Raw genomic sequence first — 22,289 nt, 5'->3', positions numbered from 1 at the left:
TTTGGAGCAATTTGAACTTTCATCTGGTTTTGATCTTACTCTACCCTGTGCTGTCTTGTGGCTCCTAAATACTGCAGTAATAGCAAAACAATCCATTTAATGAATAAGCTTACCTCTCCAGGGGGGATTCCAACACAGATCCTGTCAACTGCTGGCTTTCTCTTCATTCTGTAAATCTAAAACCATAAGAAAAAAGAATGAGAAGGACAACATCAAAGAATTCTCATCAGAGCTGTACATCTGCAGTACTCCCAACTCGATCCAGTTTCAATCCCGCTAAATTCTTCTGATAAGGCACAGTGAACTGCATAGTTTTGTGTTAATGAGTACGAATTCAGAAGTTCTGTCACCTTGGTTAGCTCCTTGATTTCCAAAATGTCACTCTGGCCTCCTCCACTAATTATCCTCTGCCTCTCTCTGGTGACATCTTCGTCTTCATCATTCACAGGAGGCAGCTTGGCATAGACAGGCCTGAAGAAAGCAACATGATAAAGTCTTAGCAGAAAATGACAGGGCCTTCATGGGTAGTATTCTCCACATTTCATAGGTGACACCAATGAAAACTTCACCTGCCTGTAGCGGCACAGTAGAGAGGACAACCTACCTGGGTTTGATGAAGAACCTGTACTGGATGAGCACTGTGATGAGAAAAAACACCACACCTTCTACTGCCATGGCAAAGAGGTTCCTTCCCACCAGGTCCCATGACAGAGGGGACACAAACCGATTCTCTCCTGCCAAAATGAGATTAAAAGCACAATCACTTTTCCAGAGCAAGGGGAGCAGGCTAGCATTTCTTCCAGCAGAGCTCACCAAGTTGGGCACTGGGACAACTGATGATCAGCCAGTTACAGGAGGGAAAGGTTAGACCACACAAGGGGCCCGCTGTGGCTGCAAGCCATTTTTACTGTAGCAAAGTTGGGATTCAGGCCCAGAGAATTCAGTCTGCCAAAGAGCTAGCCCACTTGTTCAAAAGGTTAGTGAAGCACAGAAAGACTATGACTCAGACCTGACATCTGCATGCCAGAAAAAAATCCATCCCGCTCTCCAGAGCCTCAGCCATTCCTTACACTATGCCTAATGACATCCATACAATTGTCTTTATGCATTTTTATTTATTGCTCTTAACTCAAAAATCTTTAGATCTATCTACCAGTTTCTCTTAACAAGTTAAGTAAGAGGCGATGGCTATGATGACTTGCCATGTTTGACCAGGTCTGTGCTGCAAATTGAGCACTTTCAGTTCCTGAAAAGTTAGAGGAGCTTGTCTGAAGCAGACTCTAAATTTGTCTGTTCCTTTCAGGCCATTGTCTCTGTGAAACATAATTTCACTTACCAAATCTCTCCAGAGCATCAGCCATAGCCTGGTTTTTCACCATGTCAATGAGTCCCCGGCCCAGGCAGAAGTGAGGGAAGATGAGGAAGACAGACTTCAGGATGTCATTGATGTCCTTCAGTTTCTGTTAAGAAAAAATTCAAGTGCCAGTGAGCCAGCTGAGCAAAAAGCAGCCTGTGAGTGACCCATATTGTCACTGACCCCTCCTTCCCTTTCTCAACATTGCAAGCCCACAAAAATCCAAGGATTAGACATGTTCTCCCAAGAGCCAGGGCCACGGCTTCTCTGGACAGTCAGTGTTGTTGTGTAGCTCACAATGCTATTAACACAAGCAAACTGCAATAAAATGTTTTTCCACACACTCACAGTCTAAAAGGCAGTGTCTGCAAACAATGATATGCAAAAAGACTACTGGCTGAGGACACAGGGAAGTTTAAGTTGAACAGACTGGTTATGTCAGTGGCTGTAGGGAGTTCCTCCCTGTCCCATATTGGAAGCTCTAATACTTTTCCTTTGTTGTCTCACAGGTGGCTTAGTTCACAGATTGAATTGATAGCACCCTGAGTTCCTGTTCTGCCAGGTACTCATCTCTGAGCGTTGTACTCATTGTTACTGAGCTAGAAGAGGCTTTGTAACAAAAGGAACCATCATCAAGCACTGCACCCTTATGCCCACAGGAAGAGGTACAATCAACAAGTAACTCCCACGGTGTCTCCTGAGCCTCCTCCCACAAGGAACACTTCACACCACTGTGGGTCAAACAGTGCTTGCTAAGACATCTTGTGTTGTCTACAAGCATGAGAGGAACTTGGTACCTTCCCCAGGAGGCATCTGGTGTTGAAAAACTGAAGTGCGTAAGCTCCCATGGCTAGAGAGGTATCTACGACAGGAGGCAAAATTTAGGGCAGCTAAATAGTTGGGCAATTAAATGGCCTTTGTAGATGGAAAATGCCCTTCATTAAGAACATACAAGAAATTCCATTAGAACATAAGAAAATTCTAATTTTTTTTTTCACCTTAAAAATGACTGAAAAGTGGAAAAAGTTGTCCAGAGAGACTGTGGAGTCTCTCCCTGGAAATTTTAAAATCCAATGGCTCTAAGCAACCTGCTCTTAGCAGTTTGACCTTGCCCCCCATTATGAAAAACCAGGCCATGCAAACCCAATACACTGCTGTAGCTAAATCCTGCTCAGAGGCTGAACCAGACAATCTCAGGAGCTCCTTCCCCATGTCTTAACTACTCTGTGAGCTTTTCTAAAGGGGGCTTTATCCCATTTCCACCAGAACCTGTGTTTAAACTGCTGTTGAAGCTAATGCATACAGGGCCTAGTTTTTCTGGAGATCTGGCTGCTAAAGGCACCATGGAACCAACATGGAACTAGACTGTAGCAGCACAAGACAGTTGAGGAGCTTCTGAAAAAACATACATCATTGGTGAAGAGCTCCAGGACAAAGGTGGCCACACTCCCATTGATGCCAATGAAGAGATTCACACTGGTCAGCACAACATATGCCGTGCTAGGGATTTTGAACACAAAGGAGGCTGGATACATGAGAGGGGTGATGGACCACCTGGCAAGAGAAAAAGCAGCAACATCACGTAAGAACCTTCCAAGTCTAAGAGCCTTCCCAGTCATCCTCTGATAAAAAATCCCTTACCCATAGAGAAACAGGAGGAGAGCCAGCACAGGCAAGTTGGAGGAGGATACATAGGACTTCTGTTGGAAGCAGATGAAGATGATGACAACTAGTGTGGCTGGAACAATGTAGTTGCACTAGAAGGTGAAAAACATGACTTTAGATTTCTTTCCAGGTGACATAAAAAAAGAAGAGATTTTTTTCTTCTCTAGTCCAATAGTTTTCAAAACTCTTCAGTGTTCCCAAAGCTGTTTTCAATGGGAGACTTAAAGTGTCACATGTGTGAGCCATAATACAGTACACATGAATTTACATTTCTTGGTCCCCCTAGAAGTAGTCAGCAGACTCTCAGAGGTTTCAGGCACCACAGGTTGAGAAAACCTGCTTTGGACAGAGTAGAACAAGGGGCTAAACAAACAAACATTTTTGGGCAAGTATTTTAGAGTGACATAATAAATGCTAATGATTGAGCTTATGGTTGTCCTTCCATCCTCTGTTGTACTCCTTGACCCAGTGAGATGAAGCACTGCCCCATGAGAGAAAACACAAAAGTCATATTCTCAGTTGTTATTCACTGAAATAATGCAGTGCCCGCTGGAACACACTGCACTGTGCACTTCAAGACACCCTGGAAAAACAGAACAGAGGATAGTTTAGCCCAGCTTAAGTCCTTACCATATCCCACACAAAGTTGGCCAGCCAGTAGATAACAGGCTTCACACCACTGATGAACTGCAGGTGTTTAGCCTTGCTGACACGCTCCTGAATAAGGAAAACCACAAAGCTGGCAGGAACAAAGGACATGGCAAAGATCACACAGATGGACACAAGGACATCCACAGAGGTGGTCATCCTGGATAAAAAAGGAAGAAAGCAAATTGTTTGTATGGTGGTACTGGCTCCTTTGAGATGAAATGAGGCAACTCGTGCAGGGCAGGGCAGAAACTATTTCTTCTGCTGCTGTCAATAGTCTGTCCTTACACTCAGAATCCTGAGTAATGAATTACCATGCAAGATTCTCTTAACTGCACAGTTCTTCTCCAGCCATATAACAGAGGGAACATACACAGTCTGTTGGCATCTCAAGCACAGCATCACAACCTGCAGCCTGGTTAATAATTTCAGCATAATAGACTGCTTTCTGCTTTCCTTATTACCCCCACTTTGTTTCCCACATAATCCATTTCCTGCGGTTGTTGGGGTTTGTCTTTTTTTGGTGTTGTTTCAAAGTTGACAAGTATCTGCCCATTATCTGCCACTGTTTCATGGATTGAAGGATATATATGCACACTGATTATGAGTTCTGACTCTGATCATAGCGAAAGTGGACTAGTCAATGCCTCAGTGAAATTAACCCTGTGCATTATTGTGTGCCCCCCAGCCTGAGACAGTGGACAAGACTCAACAGGACCTATTAGAGGTTCCTAGTCAAATGGTGAGGATGAAAGAATGACCATATTTATGGTGAGACACCTTTCTGAAGGCGGCTGAGATGGGATTTCCTAGAGTTGCAGAAGGTCTGATTCCTGAAAAAGACTGGTTCTTAAAAACTGCAGCTTCCAGGGGCTCAAGGACAGAGAAAGTTTGTACAGAAGTGCTGTTCAACAGCAAGTTCTTAGCAGCACAGGTTGCCACCTCCCCCGACCAGAGAAAATAAGGCCTGTGTGTAACAGCCTAAATGGCAGAGGCCACTGACTGTCCACCAGTAGGTCCAAAACCTCCCATGTTGCCTGTTTTCAGTCATCAGCAATAAGCCCAAACCCATCCGTAGTCATGTCACAACTTACAGAGCTACTTCAGACAGCTGCTGCTTGGTGAGGTTGAGTGGGTGATTGAAGGCAGTGATCCCATAAGCACTGGGATTTTCACCCTGCTGGAGGTTGGCCCGAAGGATCGCATTGTTGATCACATTCAGGAAGGATGCAATGGCATGCCAGCCCTTGTTATTAAACCACACCTACAAGACACCACATCAGCATCAAAGACACCAGGTACATCAGCTACCCAAAAGCTTCCTAAGCCCTTCAGAACATCCCTTCCTCTGTTGAGGGCATATTTCTTTCCATATCACTCCAGCTAGCTTGCTTAGGGGCAGAACACTCAGTTTAATCAATAAACAAAAGAGGCTCCTGGATGCTATCACTGATTCAGCACTGAACTCTTCTTGGTATTTAGGCCTAGACTCCACAGGAGAGACAGGAGAAGTCCACATAAAACTACAGGCTACATTTACTCCAGTAGCAAATACAGAGAACTCTGGTCTACAAAGTTTTCCAAGACTAACTGCTATGACTCCAAGTTACCAGAGCTTCAAACATCAGACAAAGAAATGAGGATTGGCTAATTTACCTTCACATTGTTCTTTGTATCCAGGCCTTTCATGAAACTTGATAAACTGTTGAGAAATCGATCCCCAGAACTCCCCTGCAAACAGCAAAGAGACAGTTACTTCCCCTCTAAGAATGTCTTTATTCATGCCCTGGGGTCTAGCAGAGACTACACAATGTTTTTCACAGCTCTGACAACTTCCTGCCAATTCAACAGCCTCTACCCACCAAACTGGAGGTGGTAAGAAGGCTGAGTAACTGTGGTTTCCCTTCATCCTTTCCTTTCTATAATCTCACTGGTAAGAAGGGTCATCTTATGCCTGCTTTTTCCCCAGCAAAACTTATTAACGGAAGTTGCATGCAACCTTCAGAAATATTGCAGCCTGCAGGCTGGCAGACTCAGAGGAAAACAGTGGCCCAAATTTCTTCTGAGCCAGGGCAGACTCAGCACAGGAAGGTTCGGCTGAGGTTTTGAAGATGGCAGCAACCACTTCTTAATTCCACAAGACAGCTCACCCTGTCCTGCCACAAAACATTCAGATGTCTGCAATCCCCACTGGCTTGCAATTGGTGCTGGGCAGAACCCACATCAGCAACATGGGCTGGGCAAGCTTTAGCTGAGTGTGTCTCCAAGACTTCTGCTACTCCCAGACAACAGCCTGGGAGATCCCAGCTCACAGGTAGTGGGGAGAAATCAGTGACACAGCTAACACATACATGCTCCTCATTTTATGGCTTCCAAGTCATCTCCCAAGTAACAAGACTCAGTATTTAGTGCATCTGGGCTTATGGGGGACAACTGCTCACCTGTGCCAGCTCCAGAATTTTCTTCACCTGTTTAATGGCATCAGTGACTTCATGACTTGGAGGAAGCACGAGGGAACTGCTGGCTCCCAAGGAAAAGCCACCATACCTGAAAGTTCAGACAGAAAGTGATGCTATGACATGACATGATGCTAAGACAGACCTCCACAAAATGCTACTCCTTATCCCTCTCCACGTCCATGTCTCCTCTTCCTGCAGTACACCCAAAACTACCATCTCCACTCTTACATGAAGGGATGACTTTTATTCTCCTTCATGGCTGCTTAGCCATGAAGTCTTCTACTCTTTGTTTCTGGGGTTAAACACTCATATCATGAGTGCTCAGCATGCTGCCCAAAGGCAGCTATTCTCTGCTGCAGGCAAAGCAAGATGTCTCCCTACTGCCCTTGCTTGGAAGAATAGCACCTCACAGAATAGAGTACCAGCACACTGGTCATGCAAATCTTTTCAAGACTGCTCTCTCCATAAGGCAGACATGCTATCCAGTGCTCTGGGGTTGTCCCAGTTTATCCTTAAACATTTTCCTCCAATATCTGGCAGCTAAGAGTCCTATAACACAAACTGCAAAGCAGGGTGGATGTGTCCTGCTAAATACTATATTCAAGGTTTAGTGGACATATACAAGCTAAGGAAAATGCAGCAACTCACCTGAACTCATTCACCCAGATTTTATTCTTTAAGCTGCAGAGAGAAAAGAGTTGATATATAATACATGGAGCCAGAGGAGAGACAGACCTAAAAAAGCTGCAGGCACATAGCCAGGGAAAAGAGTGCAATAACCTCTGACATCTGATATAGCTCCCACCATTCCTTTTCAGGGTAATCCCTAGGCTTCCCCCACAATCTGCCTATGAGGGTCAGCACATAGAACCACCCACAAAGTAGAAACATCACTTGAGCTGAGGATCAGGGCTATCTGAGGACCTGAGGGGATTTGGCTCACTACTGAAGAATTTGGGCTGCCCAGGCTTATTTGCCTGATCTGTGCATCACCCGTAAAGCAAGCAGTGTTTGTCGGGGAGGGAAGGGGGAGTGTTCAACAGCTACCTTTTCCCAATGATCTGTGCATAGGTCTTCACTAGGTAGTCTGATATATTGCGGCCTGTCAGATTCTGGAGGATGTCAGTTGTGTCTTGCTCACGCTGGTGTCACCAGTGAAAACACAGATAAATGCTCATCAGAAAACAGTGGTGCTCAGTGAAATAAATCTTGCACAATGCTGCATGCAAGAATCACACCTAGCCACTCTGCTCCTCATGAGCATTACTCCCTGCAGTACCACTGAGCCCCTCCTACCTGTGGGGGTGGCAGGCCACCTGCACCAGGGGGGCACACAGGCAGCATCTTCTTGATCTTCTCACTGCTACACTCACAAGACGGGGAAGGATTCTCCATGCTCCAGTTGCCTTTCAGGAAGATATCCAGCACTGACTCTGGGACTGAAGCAGTGGTCCATTCCTTCTGCCCCACAGTGCAAGGAGTGTCCCTGTGTTTGGAAAAAGGCAAGAAAAAAGCAGTTTTTAAGATAAATATGATGGCCTTTGCTTACAAGAAATTTAAAGATCAAACTCCACAGTCCCCAGCAGAGTCAGTGCGTTTCTCAAATGAGCTTGACCTCACAGAGACAAACAGCTCAGAGCAACAGATTAGACTCTGCAGCTTTTAACAGATCCCACTGCCAAAGAAACTGGGGCAGGCCAACACTGTAGGGCCAGACACTCCCCTCTTCGCATTATAATTAAATGCTTTGTGTCATTGAGTCCTGGCAGGCACACTGTGTCCAGAGTTCAGGGAGCATCTGGAGAATGTGCTTAGTCACATGGTTTAGTTAAAAGTAGTCCTCTGAGGAACAGATAGTTGGACCCAATGATTCTTATGGGTCTCTTCCAACTTGAGATATCCTGTGATTTTAAGATCACAGCAGACAATCTTCTTGCATGACTCCTTGGATATATTTCTGCCTTTGGGGCATCAAAACACTGCTCTTTCTCAAAGTAGCAGTGGGCAGCTTTTTCCCCATGGCCCATTGGTGGAATAGCTCGGCTTTCATTCCTGTTATAAAGGATGCAGGTTACTTTCCACCACTGGCCATTAAATCAGACACCTTGTCTCCCTCCCCATCATCCTGTGAACATGACCTGCAGGTCTTCTGGGCACACCGTCTTGGACTCAGAGTGTATACATCTTCTATGTTCACAGACTAGATCTTCAGCAACTTGCTCAAGGCTGTGCACCAAGTCAGGTGGCAGAGTTAGGAAACAACAAATGCTGTCTGGCTCCCCACTCCTTCTGCTGGTGTTTGTGGGGAACTAACTCAGGTTTCTAATGCAGCTGGAAACAAAGGATTGTGTAGTGGGAATAGCTACAGCCAACAACATACACCAACATAAATAAGTCCTTTACCATGTTCAGGACCAAACAGTAACTTGAGTCATTTGCTCTCTCCTTTCCATCTCTATCAGCAAGGACTTGCATTCAAACCTCAACTTCCTCACCAGACTGAGGGCTGGCAACTTTTAAAAAGGTTTTGAGCAGAAAAACTGAATGTAATTACAACTCTTTTGGCTTAAATCCTGCTCTGGCCACGCATTACTATAATTTCCAAAAGTCAGCTAGAGGGATGTGCTATCAGGGATGTGCTTCCTGTTCCCAGACCAGAGTTCTACTTACGGGATGGAATGTCCCTGCATACAGCGTGTCCCAAACCCCGGCTTATCAAGAAGGGCATCCAAAAGCTTGTGAGTGCCTGCATCTTCTGGAGCATCATTGCTATGGGAACAACAGAAAAACACTATCAGTCAGTGTGGTAACCAGCACACAGCAAAAGAAGCAACAGAGCAAGGCCAAGAGCAGAGTGAAAGGATGTGGACAGGGATTTGCCCTTGAAGAATGCTTGGCCTAAGAGCACACACACATTCCAAGTCTTTGTACACAGTATTATTAGGAGAGTCATAGCACCATTCAGAAATGGATATGGCCTTGCTTGTACTTAGAGCTGGCATTTAAAGGCCGAAGAAGAAAATACCACAACTCTCTTTTAAAACATGCTTCTGAGATAAGCACAAAACCCAAAAGGACCTGTTAAAGAACTCAGTAACTCAAGTTTGCGAAGAATATAATTTATAGGCCAGACAAAACATACCTAATAAAAGTGTACTGCTCATCATACATCCAGGGTTGTAATTCCAGGCTGGGGTACTTCCCAAAAGGAGGAACAATCAGGCTGAACATGAGAGCAATACACACAAAGACAGCTGGCAGCACAATCTGAAATTGTAAGGAAAAAACACATCCTTTTTATAAGCAAATGTTTCCAGAGGCATCGGGAGGTACATATGATTCACTTATTGGATCAAAACATTTTCAAAGTTTCCCAGGAATACCTTTGCTATTTTTACACCACAAGAGTGCTAGACACCAATGCAAGATCTATCTTGGCATTCAATCAGGGAACTCACTTCAACTGCAGAGGATTTAGCTGCATATGCTGTTCCCAAGGGCAAAATTACATTTGCTGTGCAAGAATACTATAATCACATTGGTTTATCATGCAACTCCTTTCACTTGCACAGGCAAGTGCTTCACTTCTGCCCCCATGTGCAGTGAAGGCTAATTTTGGTTATCTGCATTCCCTTGAGGTTTTTAGCCCACCATCAACTCAGACTACAACACACAGTCCAGAGCTGTCCCTGATGAGGGACTTTGCTCGTGTTGGAGGCTCTCACCTGGGCAAAAAAGCCCTTCCGGCTTCTCTTGGCAATGAGCATCCTCTTCCACAACAGAGCCATGAACTGCTGCTGGGTGAGCTTCCAGCCCTTCATTTGGTAGGAGCCTTTCCCATCCATGCCACTGAGAAGGTCTGTCTCTCTGGATTCTGCTAGCAAGAAGAAATTACCCTCATTCAAAAGTTCAGAGATGCTCTCTGTGCTGGAGACACAAGGTGATGGCTGGAGCAGCCACTCGCACTCACCAAAAAAAAAAAAAAAGCACAATCAGGAGAAATAACTACATAAATTTACATGAATGTGTTTTCTCCCTTCTCTCTGAGCTTTGAATGGGAGAACTGAGCAGGCTGTGCATCCTGCACTGTCCACTATTTCTAAAGGCAAATACATCACCACTCCTTTGGCAGACTCAGCCTTAAGATCCGCAGTACCTATAATATGAAAGAGCATCCAGAGAAAGAAAACAGGCTTGAACTCTAGCGATACCTGGATCTATGTCTGAGTCATTAGGATCAAATGCATCATCTTCTGTAAATGGACGAAGGCAGCTCTGTCTGTCTCCAAACACACGTCTGTTCCTTCTGGCTGGCAGTGTACCATCTGAAAATAATGCAGTTATGGTTACCTGAACTGCTTCAGGTAATCTCCAGCTAGCCCCAGAAAAAACAAAGCAATATAATTTTCATTTTGCATGTCTTCCATTTGCAAACCGAAGAGTTGATCTGGAGTGACTTCAGTGCAGGTAAAAACAAAACCAAGACTGTCATTCTGCAATGGGTCACGTTTTATGCACCATACTTTCTGTGATGTCCCAGAAACTTCTTCTAGTGCACTTGGCACCCTTTTTGTTTTTCTCCCAGGAGAGCAGGCTGCTCTCATTGTAAGAAAACTCTCACTTTCCACATGACAGTCATACATAGTCATGTCACTACAAGTGCAATTTGCTGTTATAAGCACTCAGTGCAGTGATCTGCTCTCAGAAAGGGAAAGTTATTGGACGCTACTCTGGTCTGAGGCATCAGGAGTTCTTCAGAGCAGACAACAGTGTCCGTTAAGTAATTTGCAATATACTCAAGCAACAGAAACTCTTCACTATCACAAAATAAGTATACTACCAAGTGAGTCAATTGACCTTTACAGCACATAAAGGCATGCATTAAATACACTAAACCCAGCTACTTCAGGTCATTAAAAATACTAGGACAGAAGAGCTTCAGTTCAGTCTCAATCAGGCTCTGTCACACCTTGGTATGTGTCACTTCTGCAGGGGACAACTCCACCTACCTGAGGTTTCTGCATCCACACCGCTATCATCAGCCACTTTTAGGAAGATCTGAAAAGGAATGATAACTGTCAATGAAAATCAAAAGAGGAGAGATATTGTGGGTACTGCTTCAGAAGATGCCATGTGAGACTGGCAGGTGCAATGAGAGAACTGAGGATACTGAGTTTATCCTCTGCATGATGGTGACGTTGACTTTGTGGCTTCTGTCCAGTTTCCAGGAGCCAGACTGCTACCAGCTGTGGCTCCTTTCCAATATGAGTTCGCATGCCATCTCAAACATGAGCTCTTTCCTGTGTCTCAGAAACAGACCTAGTAACTAAACTTGGCGAATCTCGTATTTCCCCATGTCTAACAGCTCTTGCTTGAATAGGCACCTTCATGGAGCTTGACCCATGGACTCTCCTAAACCAGAAATAATCCTTTTTCAAATTGCAGATAACAACCAAGGTCTTCACAGCTGTGAAGGACCTAGAGGGCAACCTCAGTAAGTGACAAAACCACTGTTTCAGTTTCCCTTATCATTCTTTAAAAATAAACAAATAAAGATCCTACACAGAGATAACGTGCATGATACTTCTGTGATAAAAAAGAGAGACTTGGCCGCTGGAACAGTCACATGGAACAAACCCTGAAACCATAAAAAATCCCTGACAAGGGCATATGTCTAAATTGTTTACATAATGTATGTATACAGTACTGAAATGTATGTTTTCTGTTAAATGCAACACAAAGCATGCCTAAAAATAACAGAGATATTAGAAGCCAAATCAGGGGCCAACCTACACATGATATCTCAGCAAAGTGCAGATGAGCACATAGGACCTGTGCTTGCTTGTTTGTACCACATTTCAGTTTTTAATGCACACCTCTGTGAGCACACTCTTACACAGGGCAGAAGACAATCCATTTTGGAGAGGAACGCAAAGTTGTTCTTTCAATTTTTACAGGAAGCAATAAGGCTTCATCTCATTCTTAATTATGTCATGATTCCTTCTGCCTAGTTTAAGACAAACAGGAAGCAGCAGCTCACTAACCTCCTCCAGAGTAGTTTCTGAGATTCCATAGCTGGAAATGCCAAGATCAGAAAGACGGTCATCAATTTCATGGAACAGCTCCACAAAAGCTCCCTCTTTAGCAGCTTTGTATGGCAAGACATAGGTTAATTCATGACCTATGTCCTCCACCAGTCTTGCCTCAGGAACATGTTTTGTAATGAGATTTGAAATTGCAGACACATCTAGAAAAAACAAATGTAAAAGATAGTTCTGTTCTGGTCACCACTCATAATGTGGAAAAAAGAGCTCAGCCTTAAAAATCCTGCCAGAAAAGGAGGACAAATAGGACTGGAAAGAAGCTAATTTCCATGAAGTGTCATTTCTTTTTAATTTAACACGAGACTGGATAAAAGCCTGGACCAAAGCTTGGCTATACTTCTTATGTGCAGAACTTGGGAGAGCTTGTACATGCTATTGGAAGACCTGCAAATAAATCACTGATGTACAGCTCACCAACATTATATACTGCCAACGGGCCACACAACTACATAATATTTGCTTATTATATCTCAGGACAGCTTGAATTCAAAATGGCTCACTCAAGAAATGCATTCCAATATTTAAAATACCATCACTGTGAATTTAGTAATTTTCCCAAGACTGTAGCTACCTTGGAGCAACAAGGTTAAGACAGCTGTCCAAGGCGAGCCACAGAGCAATGTCAACTGGAATTCAATCTTAAATTTTTTTCCAAGCCTCACCTATTGTCAATGTGTCACTTTCATGGTCACTGCCAAGGCCAGCATCAGAGCTGCTCTGGGAGACACTGTCATCCTGGTAACAAAAGAGAAGACAAACATTATTTCCTGCTGTTTATTCAAAATGAGGCCTACCAGATGCTACATACTAAGTAAGTCCAACCAGATGCTGCAGATGGTGACACAGCACTGCAAAGGCTAAAACAGAAGTAAGATGATGGGTATAGAAGTGAGTGTTACAAAAGTATACGTCACTTATTTTGTATCTCTCTGATCAGCTTGAGATCACTGTCACTCAAAGAATCTATAATGGGGATGTATGTCCCACACAACAGTTTCATTAGATATGGTCTGGCACAGTACCCACCAGACAAGTACCACTTCTTTCAAAGAACAAGGGGTTTTCCTTTGAGACATTCTACCATAGAAAATCTTTGCTGCTGCTTCCAAAAAGCCTAAGATTTCATGAAGAAAGAATAAACATGAGCAGAAAAGGCCAGCTCTACCTTTTTCAGATAGGAAACTGTGCTGCTGCTGTTTCGACAGGAGCTCAGAGAGGAATCTACATCCTTTTTGACCAGGGTCAAATAATAGCCTGTTCCCAGCTGGTTCTTCAGGAAGAGAGAAGAGCCAACACAGCAGAGCTTGCCATGAGAAATTATAGCAATGCGGTCCCCCAGAATGTCTGCCTCATCCATGTGGTGTGTGGAGAGAATGATAGTGCGACCTGGAAGAGAGCAAGGAAGACGTGGCTGCTAAGTCAAACAAATCTGTTTGTTTGCTGCCACACCAAAGCCACAATCACCTGCATCTTGTCATGAAGCTGGATGGGAGGTTGATGCCACAATTTTGGGCCCTTTGAACAAGACCAAGAGTATGGAGAAGATTCACAACTGCTGTCATGGGTTTATTCTCCCCACTCTCTGCTGGCTTTTGTCATGCTCAGCAAAGGCAGACTTAATTTCATGTCTGCAAGGCTGGTTGCATGGAGCAGAACAGGACATTGCTGAACAGCAAGGTTAATTTTCTGACTTTACCTGCCCTCAGTCATAACCCAGTAAAAAAGTTTGTTCATGAACTCTGACATGAATAGATGGAGAAAGATATATAAATGAGAGATCTGAGCATCCTTGTCCTGCATCGTCTCTGTTCATTCCTTGGTGCAGGCAACAATAAATTTGCAAAGACATTGCTATTTTGAGAACAGTCAAGAATCAGATTGATTTTCTTTTGCCTCCCACAATACATTTATTAAGAGTAAAGATGACATACCTTGCCGATACTTCAGAAGCAGTTCCCATATTCCTCTGCGAGAATAAGGATCCACCCCAGCTGTAGGCTCATCCAGAATGACAACCTTGGAGCCACCAACAAAAGCTAAGGCAACAGAGAGCTTCCTCTGCATGCCACCTGTCAGGCACAAGAAGAAAGAAGTGTTCAGGCTGATGCAGAGATGAGGTGAACAGCAATACTTGCAATATGACAGATAATGAGCTCTCCGAAAGAAAGCAGACTGAGGAGAACAAGTACTGCTGCTGTTTCAGGCACTCAGGGTCCCACCACTTTCTGGACAGTGGATAATTCATCTGGATAATCACTCCTCAGTGGAGTCTAACTCTCCTACCTCAGGGAACCACACCTTGCATGCCCACAATGAACCACACTGTCTCAGCACCGGGGGTAGCAAATTACCATCTTGGAAGCCTAAGCATATTTGGGGATCTGGAACACAGGTCTCCAGAGCCCAAGCTGCAGAAATAAGTCTCCATGAGACTCCCCTTCCATGAAAGTGTTCCAGAGGCAAAAACAAGGAATTATATTGCATTCCTCAATACTAAAGTCAACCATGGTAATCTGCTCTCCCTCCCTGAAGTCAAATGTGCAGTCTGTACTGATACTTGAGTAAGACAAAGGCATGTCAGTCCCTCTAGTATCTGGTACAGACTGACACAGGAATTCTGCCCCTACTGAACAAAGGAGAAGGGCACTCCAGGTCACCAATTGAAGGGGCAGAAGTCAGTATAAGGAATCCATGTATGATTTGCAAACAGCAAGAGACTTGTAGACTATGGTCCAAGCCACCCTCATGTAAACTCATAAACCCCAAATATATGAGTAAGCTTTGGACAACACACAGCAAATGCAGCTGAACTATGTCATGATGGAAAAAAATACACAATACTCAGAGAAAGTGAGAGACTTGTTATGGCCATTGGATAGCTTGAGACTGTGCAAGATTGTGATGTTTACTAAGATAGACTGATTAGGTACTTAATAAATAACTCGCTTCCTTAAATGCTTAATTTTATAGTAGTCTATATATAATTGCAGGATTCCATCAGGGTCCATAACACAGCCTCTGCAAAATCCAGTGGAGTGTTTCTGAGGCTGAGAAATGTAAAAGATCTGAACCTACCAGAGAGCTTGCTTGTCCTAGCCTTCAGTTTGTGAGGCAAACCAACATCTGTTGCCATCTGATCCATCTCCTCTTTCACCTTCTTTTCCGGCAGCCCTTTGAGCCGAGCATAGAACCAGATGTGCTCCTCCACAGTCAGCCTAGAGAACAAATGTAGCCTCAGGGCAGAGTTGAAAGCACCATACTGGGATTCATCCCTTTTATTAGCATTACTGCAGGCATTTCTGTTTCCTCAGGAAAACATCTTTTAAGGCTGAGGTTTCAGGAAGGAGCCACAGATTGGGTGCACTCAGTTTGGGCCTGACTTCAGGGTGTGGCTCTATTCAGGACCCATGTAAATAATCCTTTTTTAAGGGTGCTTAACAGTACCACAAACAACCTAAATCACTAGGCACCAGGGATACACTTGGCCTAGCTGAGTGGAGTACATTATTAACAGACATGAAAGATGAAAGTGTAAGCTCTTGCTGGTCATTCCCAGGCACTTAGGAATGTGCTAATAAACAGAATGTTCCCGTACCAATCCCACACCACTCCACTGTCTCACACCAGGAGCACAAGAAAAAGGACTGTCAAAGCCAAAAGCACACTGCGGTATCCTAGAGAACCCAAACATCTGTTAGATAGCATCAGTCCTACATATCCCAGGTGATACTCACAAGTCAAACAGCACATTATGTTGTGGACATACACCCAGGTTCTGCCTGATGGTGCTAAGCTCAGAGCGGATATCTTTACCCAGGATGAAGGCTGTACCCGAAGTTGGGGGAAACAAGCCAGTCAAAATGGACCTGAAACAAAAAGAGAATAGATCAGCAGGTTCTGCCACTAGGAAACAGTGGAAGGCTGAATTAAGAGTAGATGGAAACCCTGGGGAATCCCATATCTAGAAAGTAGGCTGAAAACCACCTCACTAATGGATTTTAAATAAACCAAACCACAAATCAGCTCCAGTGGTGATCAAAGAACACCCACATAGCTGCTTGAAGGAAAGGGTTTTTTTCCTCTAAAAGCTTCTTGTTCTTTCAGTACCAATTTGCTTTCTTTCACTGGTAAGTCATAATCACTAATGGCATTACTACAAAATGCCACCTACAGATTCATTTGACCCAGCCTCAACCTGAACCTCCTGTGGTTCCAGTTCTGTGGTTCCAGTCCCCTGTATCTGTAAGGCAGCAGCACAACTAGACTAAATCAGCAGAGGCATTCTAGTCTGCACCAGCTTGCCCACTCCAGTTCTATGGCTACCTCTACTATTTGGATAGGAGTTGCAGTATTCAGTCACTTTCCTACTGTCTGAAATCATTATTTTGTTCTTACATGGTAGTAGTTTTCCCTGCTCCATTATGTCCCAGAAAGGAGGTGATTTGTCCTTCATAGAAGTTGAGTGTGAGACCATCTACAGCAACTTTCTTGCCATCACGGTAAACCTTGACCAGGTTCTGGATGGAAACACCAAGACTCAGATGCACTGGCTCTTCTTCCTTGCAGACTGAAAGAAAACACAAAGTAGAGAGATCTGATAGGTTTTAACAGAAATTGCATGGGAATTTTAATAGACATCACATTCCCCTAAGCCTGTGAAGGAATGAGCTACATGAAGAACTGACCACTTTCTTCCTCAGAGAGAGGAATCTTCCACGGAAGTTGTCATTTAGCTATTGTCTCTCTCCTGGGCTAATTTGGGAGTTGGAGATCTCCAGTTTTATCAGGGTCACCAAAAATACAAGGCCTTCTCAATTCCATGAGCCTGGAGTACCCAGCTGCAGTCAGACGGGCAAAGTACCTTGAGTTTATCTGTATGCACCCACTTGATCAGCATACCCAAAGAGTGATAATAAAAGGGTGACCAATTTCACCTATCCATGCCAGTACTGCTCCTGCTGTCCTTGGACTATCATTTCAGAAAAAGGCAGATCTTAACACTTCACTTTCAAAAAGGTGTGTCCAGCACTTACCTTCTGAAGACCCCTTCTGGTCAAGATGGGGGTGCTGCCTGTCCTGTGGTTCCTCCCCAAACCAATATGACTTTGTGAAAGGAAAGTACCAGGGTCTGGGAATCCCATACTGGCCTAAAAACAAAAGCATTACATAAGCCTGAGTCCATCTGTCACTTTTCTTTAATTAGCTTTCAGGACAAGAAGGGAAGTACTCCACCCACATGAGGTGAGGCACTAAGGAGAAATCTTTCTGTATGAAGACACTGACAAACTCTGGGTAAGAGACATCTAACTTCACTTTAGGGTTAAAAACCCTATGCTGAAAGGTACTTAGTGGCACATGTGGTACTGATACTCAGCTCCTCTCTTGCATCACAGTCTGTGAAGTTTAGAGGAGGGAACAAGTCAAGTAGAGCAAAGTTTCTGTAGCTAGATCAGCCATGGCCACAATGGGGTCATGCTTCTGTGCTGGGCAACACTCACTGCCAGCAGCAACAACCTTGCTCTGATGCTGGTTTTGCTCCAGACCTTTCAATAGCTCTGCTTAAAAATGGGCCAAATTTGCACCTTAGCAAGTGAAAAGGGTGAAAGGATTTATTTAAAAGCCTTAAGACATGACTATCTCTCGGAAGTAGACCTCACCTGGGAAGACAGATTCAATGTACCAGGTCATGACTCCATAGAGGAAGGTATCAAACAACATCATGACAGCTGATGTGGTGATGCTAAAGCCATCTTCTTCCAATGGGCTCTCAAAGAAGTTGTCCCACTGAACACCAACTCCCTGCTCCTCAAAGAGCGCAAAGTACTCACAACCAAAACCAAAGGCTACTGGAGACAGCAGGCTCTGAAAATGGGAGGCATGAACATGTAAATTTTTTTACATCTACTCTCCAATTAGTCATGTCAGTTGTAGCACAAGAATGAGGGACATTGTCCATATGAAAAGTCCAAGTTCCACGGACCATCACTGTATTTTCAGATATGGAATGGCATATTTGGTCTAGGTTCCTGAAATCTCTACCGGACCTCCACCCAGAATTGTTTGTTTCCCTATCATCTTTCCCTCCCTCTTTGGATTTTCCTGCAAGGGAACAGGTTGGTAAGAGTCACCCTCCCCAGACAGGTAAGAAATGCTGTGCAGAGGAAAAGCAGGTGGTTCCTTCAGCCTGCATGTCTGGTTATACAGCATGACAGCGTACAGAGATCAAGGCAGCTTAGTCCAGCTGCATTACTTCTACTACCAAAGCCAACAAAACCCTCCCAAGCAGCTTCTACCAGGTTCAGTAAACCTCTTTATCAAGGCCAACCCCGAAGACTTTTACACTGAAAATTAACTTCCCACTGCCACTTCCCTCCTTGTAAGAGCGCCCAGCTGCTGAGTGCCATACTGGTGGCACCCCAGGGCCCAGGAAAGTTTCATCAAGACTCACCGCAAAAATCTTGAGTGAGAAGCTGATGTGGTCCTGCCAGGCAACACAAAGCACATAAGGCAGGTACAGCGTAAAGTAGACAATGCCTCCACAGGCAGCTGCCAGGTTGGCCCTGGAGAACACGGTGCTGATGAGGAAGCACTGGAGGATGGTCACAACGGCGAAGATGGAGAGGAAAATGAACACCACACTAGGATCACTGTAAGGCAGCAGATTCCCCATCTGGCAGGAGAACAATAAGTGCATGAGTTTTTGAAAGGGCTCTCCAAGGTAGCTCTGTTATAGGCAGCTCTGCAGAGCTGCTGCTCAGTGGAGGCAGGTTTTCCTGCAATTTGCACAAGAGCCTTCCCAGAAGTGGGCAGTACCAGAGGCATCTTTTCAACAGAACTGAATCTACAACATTTCCTTCTGCTGTTTTCAGCCACACAGTCCTGTTGTTCCAAAATTCTGTTCCCAAAAAGTGACTGGTCAACACACACCCACAAACTCCTTCTCAGCGTGTCAGTGCAGACCACTGCTTAGCAGGCTCTAAAGGCTCTAGAGTCTGCTGCCACAGGCCAAACCAGGCAACTCACCTTCAGGATCAACACCAACAGTCCTGCACTCATCAGGAGAGGGACAAGGCTGCTAATGAACCAGCTTAACCAAAGGATGCCATTGTCAAGTCCCATAATCCTCATTGTTTCTTTCAGCCGGGCTTCCTTCTCATACACAATGCCCTTAATTATCACAGCCACTGAGTAGATCCAAGCTAGTGTCATGAAGAGAGGCATGGAACGGCTCATGACACGCAGAAATCTGAGAAAATGAAAGAAAGGGGCCAGGAGATCCAAGTGAGAAACATTACTGCAAGTTCTGATACCACTTCACGGGCTATGAGAGCATGGCAACAGCTAAGGCTTCCCTGCACAAAGCAGCTGATGTGCAAAGCCTGACACAGGATCCTTGTCTCACCATGAGGTGAGGTGGGTGGGTTTAGAGCATATCGCCAGTTAGGAGTGGGAGGTGGAGCTGCAATTGTCACTCAGTGAAAGAATAGGTGCAAAGAGCTGCCTTGCTTGGGAACTGCTCTCAATTGCCCTCTTTCCCCTCTCCTGAGCCTAACTGTCTGCTTTTTTCCCCAGTGCTATTTTCACTTGTAACAGGTGTGGGGATATGGTCACACCTCAGGAAGGTACTGTGTATGTTCAACTCCAGGACTCTCCTGGGCAGGACTCTGCAAGTCATTACATATTCTAAATCTTCCATGTGAGTGCCCTAATTCTAGGGATTAGGAACACTATGGAGATTGCCTCCTCACTGAAAACAGGGACAAAAACCATGCCTGAGGATTGACAAAAGCCCATGCCTCCCAAGCTCCTCCTCTTGGGAGTTTCTGAAGCAGCCTGTATACATACATGTCATCCACGTAACATGGGTAGGGCATCTGCTGCACATAAACTCCTGTCTTCTTCTCTGTGCCTGTCTGAACCCTGATGATGGCCTGTTCTACCACATCCTGCAGGTAGACAAAGCCTCCCCAGACATAGCGCATGTCCTCAAAGGGGTCAGCACGGGGACCAGGATCCCAGTACCTGCACCAAGGGAACAAGACCTTTCCATTAGAAATCCTCCTCACCCCATCCTTTGTAAGAAATTGATCATAAGGCAGGATGTCCGGGCTCACCCATCCTTGATCTTGTTGGTCCTTTCCACATTATCAATGTCCATGCGTATCTTGTATTTCACATGTTGAGGAAGGTCTGTGCTATCAGGAGCTATTTCAGTGAAGACTATGCCAGCCCAGAACCTCCTTTCATCCAGAAGTTCCAAGGACTTGTTAATGAGCCGGACTTCTGTGGGCACAGGCTCCAGTTTGTCCAGGTTGACACACTAGACAGGGACAGAATTTGAAGCATTTATGGGATACACTGCCAAATTATAATGTACTTTGTTTAGTTGTGGGGTGGAGGGAAAGAAGAGAACACTCCAACGGTAATGTCATGTCCAAGAAAAAAGACAACAGCATCAGACTATTTTGCAATGGCTTGCTCAGTTGTAGCCCAGCAAGTTGCAAGACATTGCTTCCTGCTTGACAGTCACCTACCAGTCCAACATACATCACTGAGAAATACTCCAGCAAAGGCATTTTCTGTACAAGAGGTTAGCTAGCACTGCAGTATTACCTACAGGATTTCATCCAAGTATCAACTTCCATAAATGGTCTTATTTCATCTGTTACCAATAAATCAAATCTGATTCAAAGCCTCTAAACATCAGCTGAGAGACCTGAAGGTTTTGGATCAGGCCCTTAACAGGCCATGGCCTGTTTCTGTTTGCACTCATCTCCTAAGCTGATGAGGCAAAAAGTAGAACTAATTTTGTTCCCTCAATTTGAAGCAGCTGCTAGCTTTACCACAGCCCTCAGCTAAACCTCGAACTGAAGTATGAACTGCTACACTGCTGGAGACAGCAGCAGCTTTCACTCAGTAACAGAAGGGCAGGAAACCACACGCAGTGATGGAAGCAAAAACTTCAAGAACAAGGCCTACAGTTAGATTCCTACATCCTGGTTGTATCCATGAAATGGATGGAGGAATATCTATCTTCCCTTTTCGGAACACCCAACTGGATGAGTGGAGATCAAGCTGCTGCCCTCCCCCAGCACCTTGCCCACATCAACAGTATCTCACCTCCATGAAGCGGGAGATGGTCTGGATAGCCCGGTCTGTCTCATTGAAGGCATCCACCCAGGTGTACACAGAGCCATTTTCTGCCTCAAAGTCCTCTGGACTGTTTGACAGGAAACGGGCAATGTCCTCTACTGTCCAGTTGGAAGCTGGTAAGTGCAGGCCCCAGAGGGCTTTGCCTTTCAGCAACGTCTGCAAGTGTTTTGTTTTCAAAGAAGAAATAGTTGTGAGAAATAATATTAGATTCCTCTCTCATAATGAAGTCAAGCACAACAAGGAAAACAGCTGCTAAGAAGGTGCAGGTAGAGGCCCTCTATCATACTGACAGGATCAATAAAGTGGTGTCCTTCCCCTTACCTTCCCTTTAAGAGGGATATGCCTCTCTTGGTACAGCTACACCACATTGGTGTGCTTTGCAGGCTGGCTGCCTGCCTCCATATCCTGCCAACCCCTCTCCCAAGGAGAGGGCAGCAGAGAGCCATGTACAGCTCTGCACCCCACACAGGCAAACCAGGGAAAAGGGAGATGCTAGCTCCGCAGAAAGGCATTTGCCCAATACTTGGTGCCTAGATCTGCTCACTTCTTCCAGAAAAATCTCACCTCCTGGCTCAGATGGAGAGCAACTGAGGCACAGCTGAAGGCTCAACAGTCACTGTGCTGAGCAGAAATACCAGCACCAGAGGCCAGGTGATTTTTGTATTTCGCTTTTGTGCCACCAGGGCTGGCTGAAGCTGCCCTGTACAGCCATGATGTCCTGCCTTTGTCCTCTTGTCTAGGACAGTGCTTTCTTCACCTGGTTTAACTGCTAGGTTTCTGAGGACAGGCTACTGTATGCACAATGCCTAGCACAAATGCACTGAAGCAGAAACCAGTCCACTGGGCAGACAATTTAAGGCCAGGCAGGAAGGGAACAGTAATTGTAAATTACATAGTTGAACTGAA

The 22,289-nt window shown here is 44.9% G+C and overlaps 1 protein-coding gene across 2 annotated transcripts in view; it reads right to left on the bottom strand.

The window, feature by feature from the left end:
• Positions 1 to 22,289, bottom strand: part of ABCA1 (ATP binding cassette subfamily A member 1) — a 92,144-nt gene that overhangs the window by 6,783 nt on the left and 63,072 nt on the right. Inside the window, exons 14-45 of one of the 2 annotated variants that reach the window (XM_036403023.2) lie at positions 21,351 to 21,539; positions 20,345 to 20,550; positions 20,076 to 20,252; positions 19,254 to 19,476; positions 18,679 to 18,900; positions 17,888 to 18,092; positions 17,264 to 17,377; positions 16,626 to 16,797; positions 15,965 to 16,096; positions 15,306 to 15,445; positions 14,162 to 14,299; positions 13,396 to 13,616; positions 12,893 to 12,965; positions 12,171 to 12,373; positions 11,136 to 11,184; positions 10,338 to 10,451; positions 9,852 to 10,003; positions 9,269 to 9,393; positions 8,797 to 8,895; positions 7,423 to 7,612; positions 7,174 to 7,268; positions 6,775 to 6,807; positions 6,109 to 6,214; positions 5,324 to 5,398; positions 4,762 to 4,931; positions 3,650 to 3,827; positions 2,996 to 3,111; positions 2,764 to 2,908; positions 1,337 to 1,460; positions 605 to 734; positions 351 to 471; positions 114 to 176 (exon numbers count right to left, since the gene is read on the bottom strand). In XM_036403023.2, the coding sequence (XP_036258916.1) occupies positions 114 to 176; positions 351 to 471; positions 605 to 734; positions 1,337 to 1,460; positions 2,764 to 2,908; positions 2,996 to 3,111; positions 3,650 to 3,827; positions 4,762 to 4,931; positions 5,324 to 5,398; positions 6,109 to 6,214; positions 6,775 to 6,807; positions 7,174 to 7,268; positions 7,423 to 7,612; positions 8,797 to 8,895; positions 9,269 to 9,393; positions 9,852 to 10,003; positions 10,338 to 10,451; positions 11,136 to 11,184; positions 12,171 to 12,373; positions 12,893 to 12,965; positions 13,396 to 13,616; positions 14,162 to 14,299; positions 15,306 to 15,445; positions 15,965 to 16,096; positions 16,626 to 16,797; positions 17,264 to 17,377; positions 17,888 to 18,092; positions 18,679 to 18,900; positions 19,254 to 19,476; positions 20,076 to 20,252; positions 20,345 to 20,550; positions 21,351 to 21,539 (4,500 nt within the window). The remainder of the gene's footprint in view (positions 1 to 113; positions 177 to 350; positions 472 to 604; positions 735 to 1,336; positions 1,461 to 2,763; positions 2,909 to 2,995; positions 3,112 to 3,649; positions 3,828 to 4,761; positions 4,932 to 5,323; positions 5,399 to 6,108; positions 6,215 to 6,774; positions 6,808 to 7,173; positions 7,269 to 7,422; positions 7,613 to 8,796; positions 8,896 to 9,268; positions 9,394 to 9,851; positions 10,004 to 10,337; positions 10,452 to 11,135; positions 11,185 to 12,170; positions 12,374 to 12,892; positions 12,966 to 13,395; positions 13,617 to 14,161; positions 14,300 to 15,305; positions 15,446 to 15,964; positions 16,097 to 16,625; positions 16,798 to 17,263; positions 17,378 to 17,887; positions 18,093 to 18,678; positions 18,901 to 19,253; positions 19,477 to 20,075; positions 20,253 to 20,344; positions 20,551 to 21,350; positions 21,540 to 22,289) is intronic. The other variant, XM_054517890.1, reaches the window with a different exon arrangement.

The sequence above is a fragment of the Molothrus ater genome, chromosome Z (genome assembly GCF_012460135.2).
Source record: "Molothrus ater isolate BHLD 08-10-18 breed brown headed cowbird chromosome Z, BPBGC_Mater_1.1, whole genome shotgun sequence".
Taxonomy (NCBI): Eukaryota; Metazoa; Chordata; class Aves; order Passeriformes; family Icteridae; genus Molothrus; species Molothrus ater.
The sequence above is the reverse complement of the archived record's forward strand: the minus strand, read 5'-3'. Positions and strand labels throughout refer to the sequence as shown.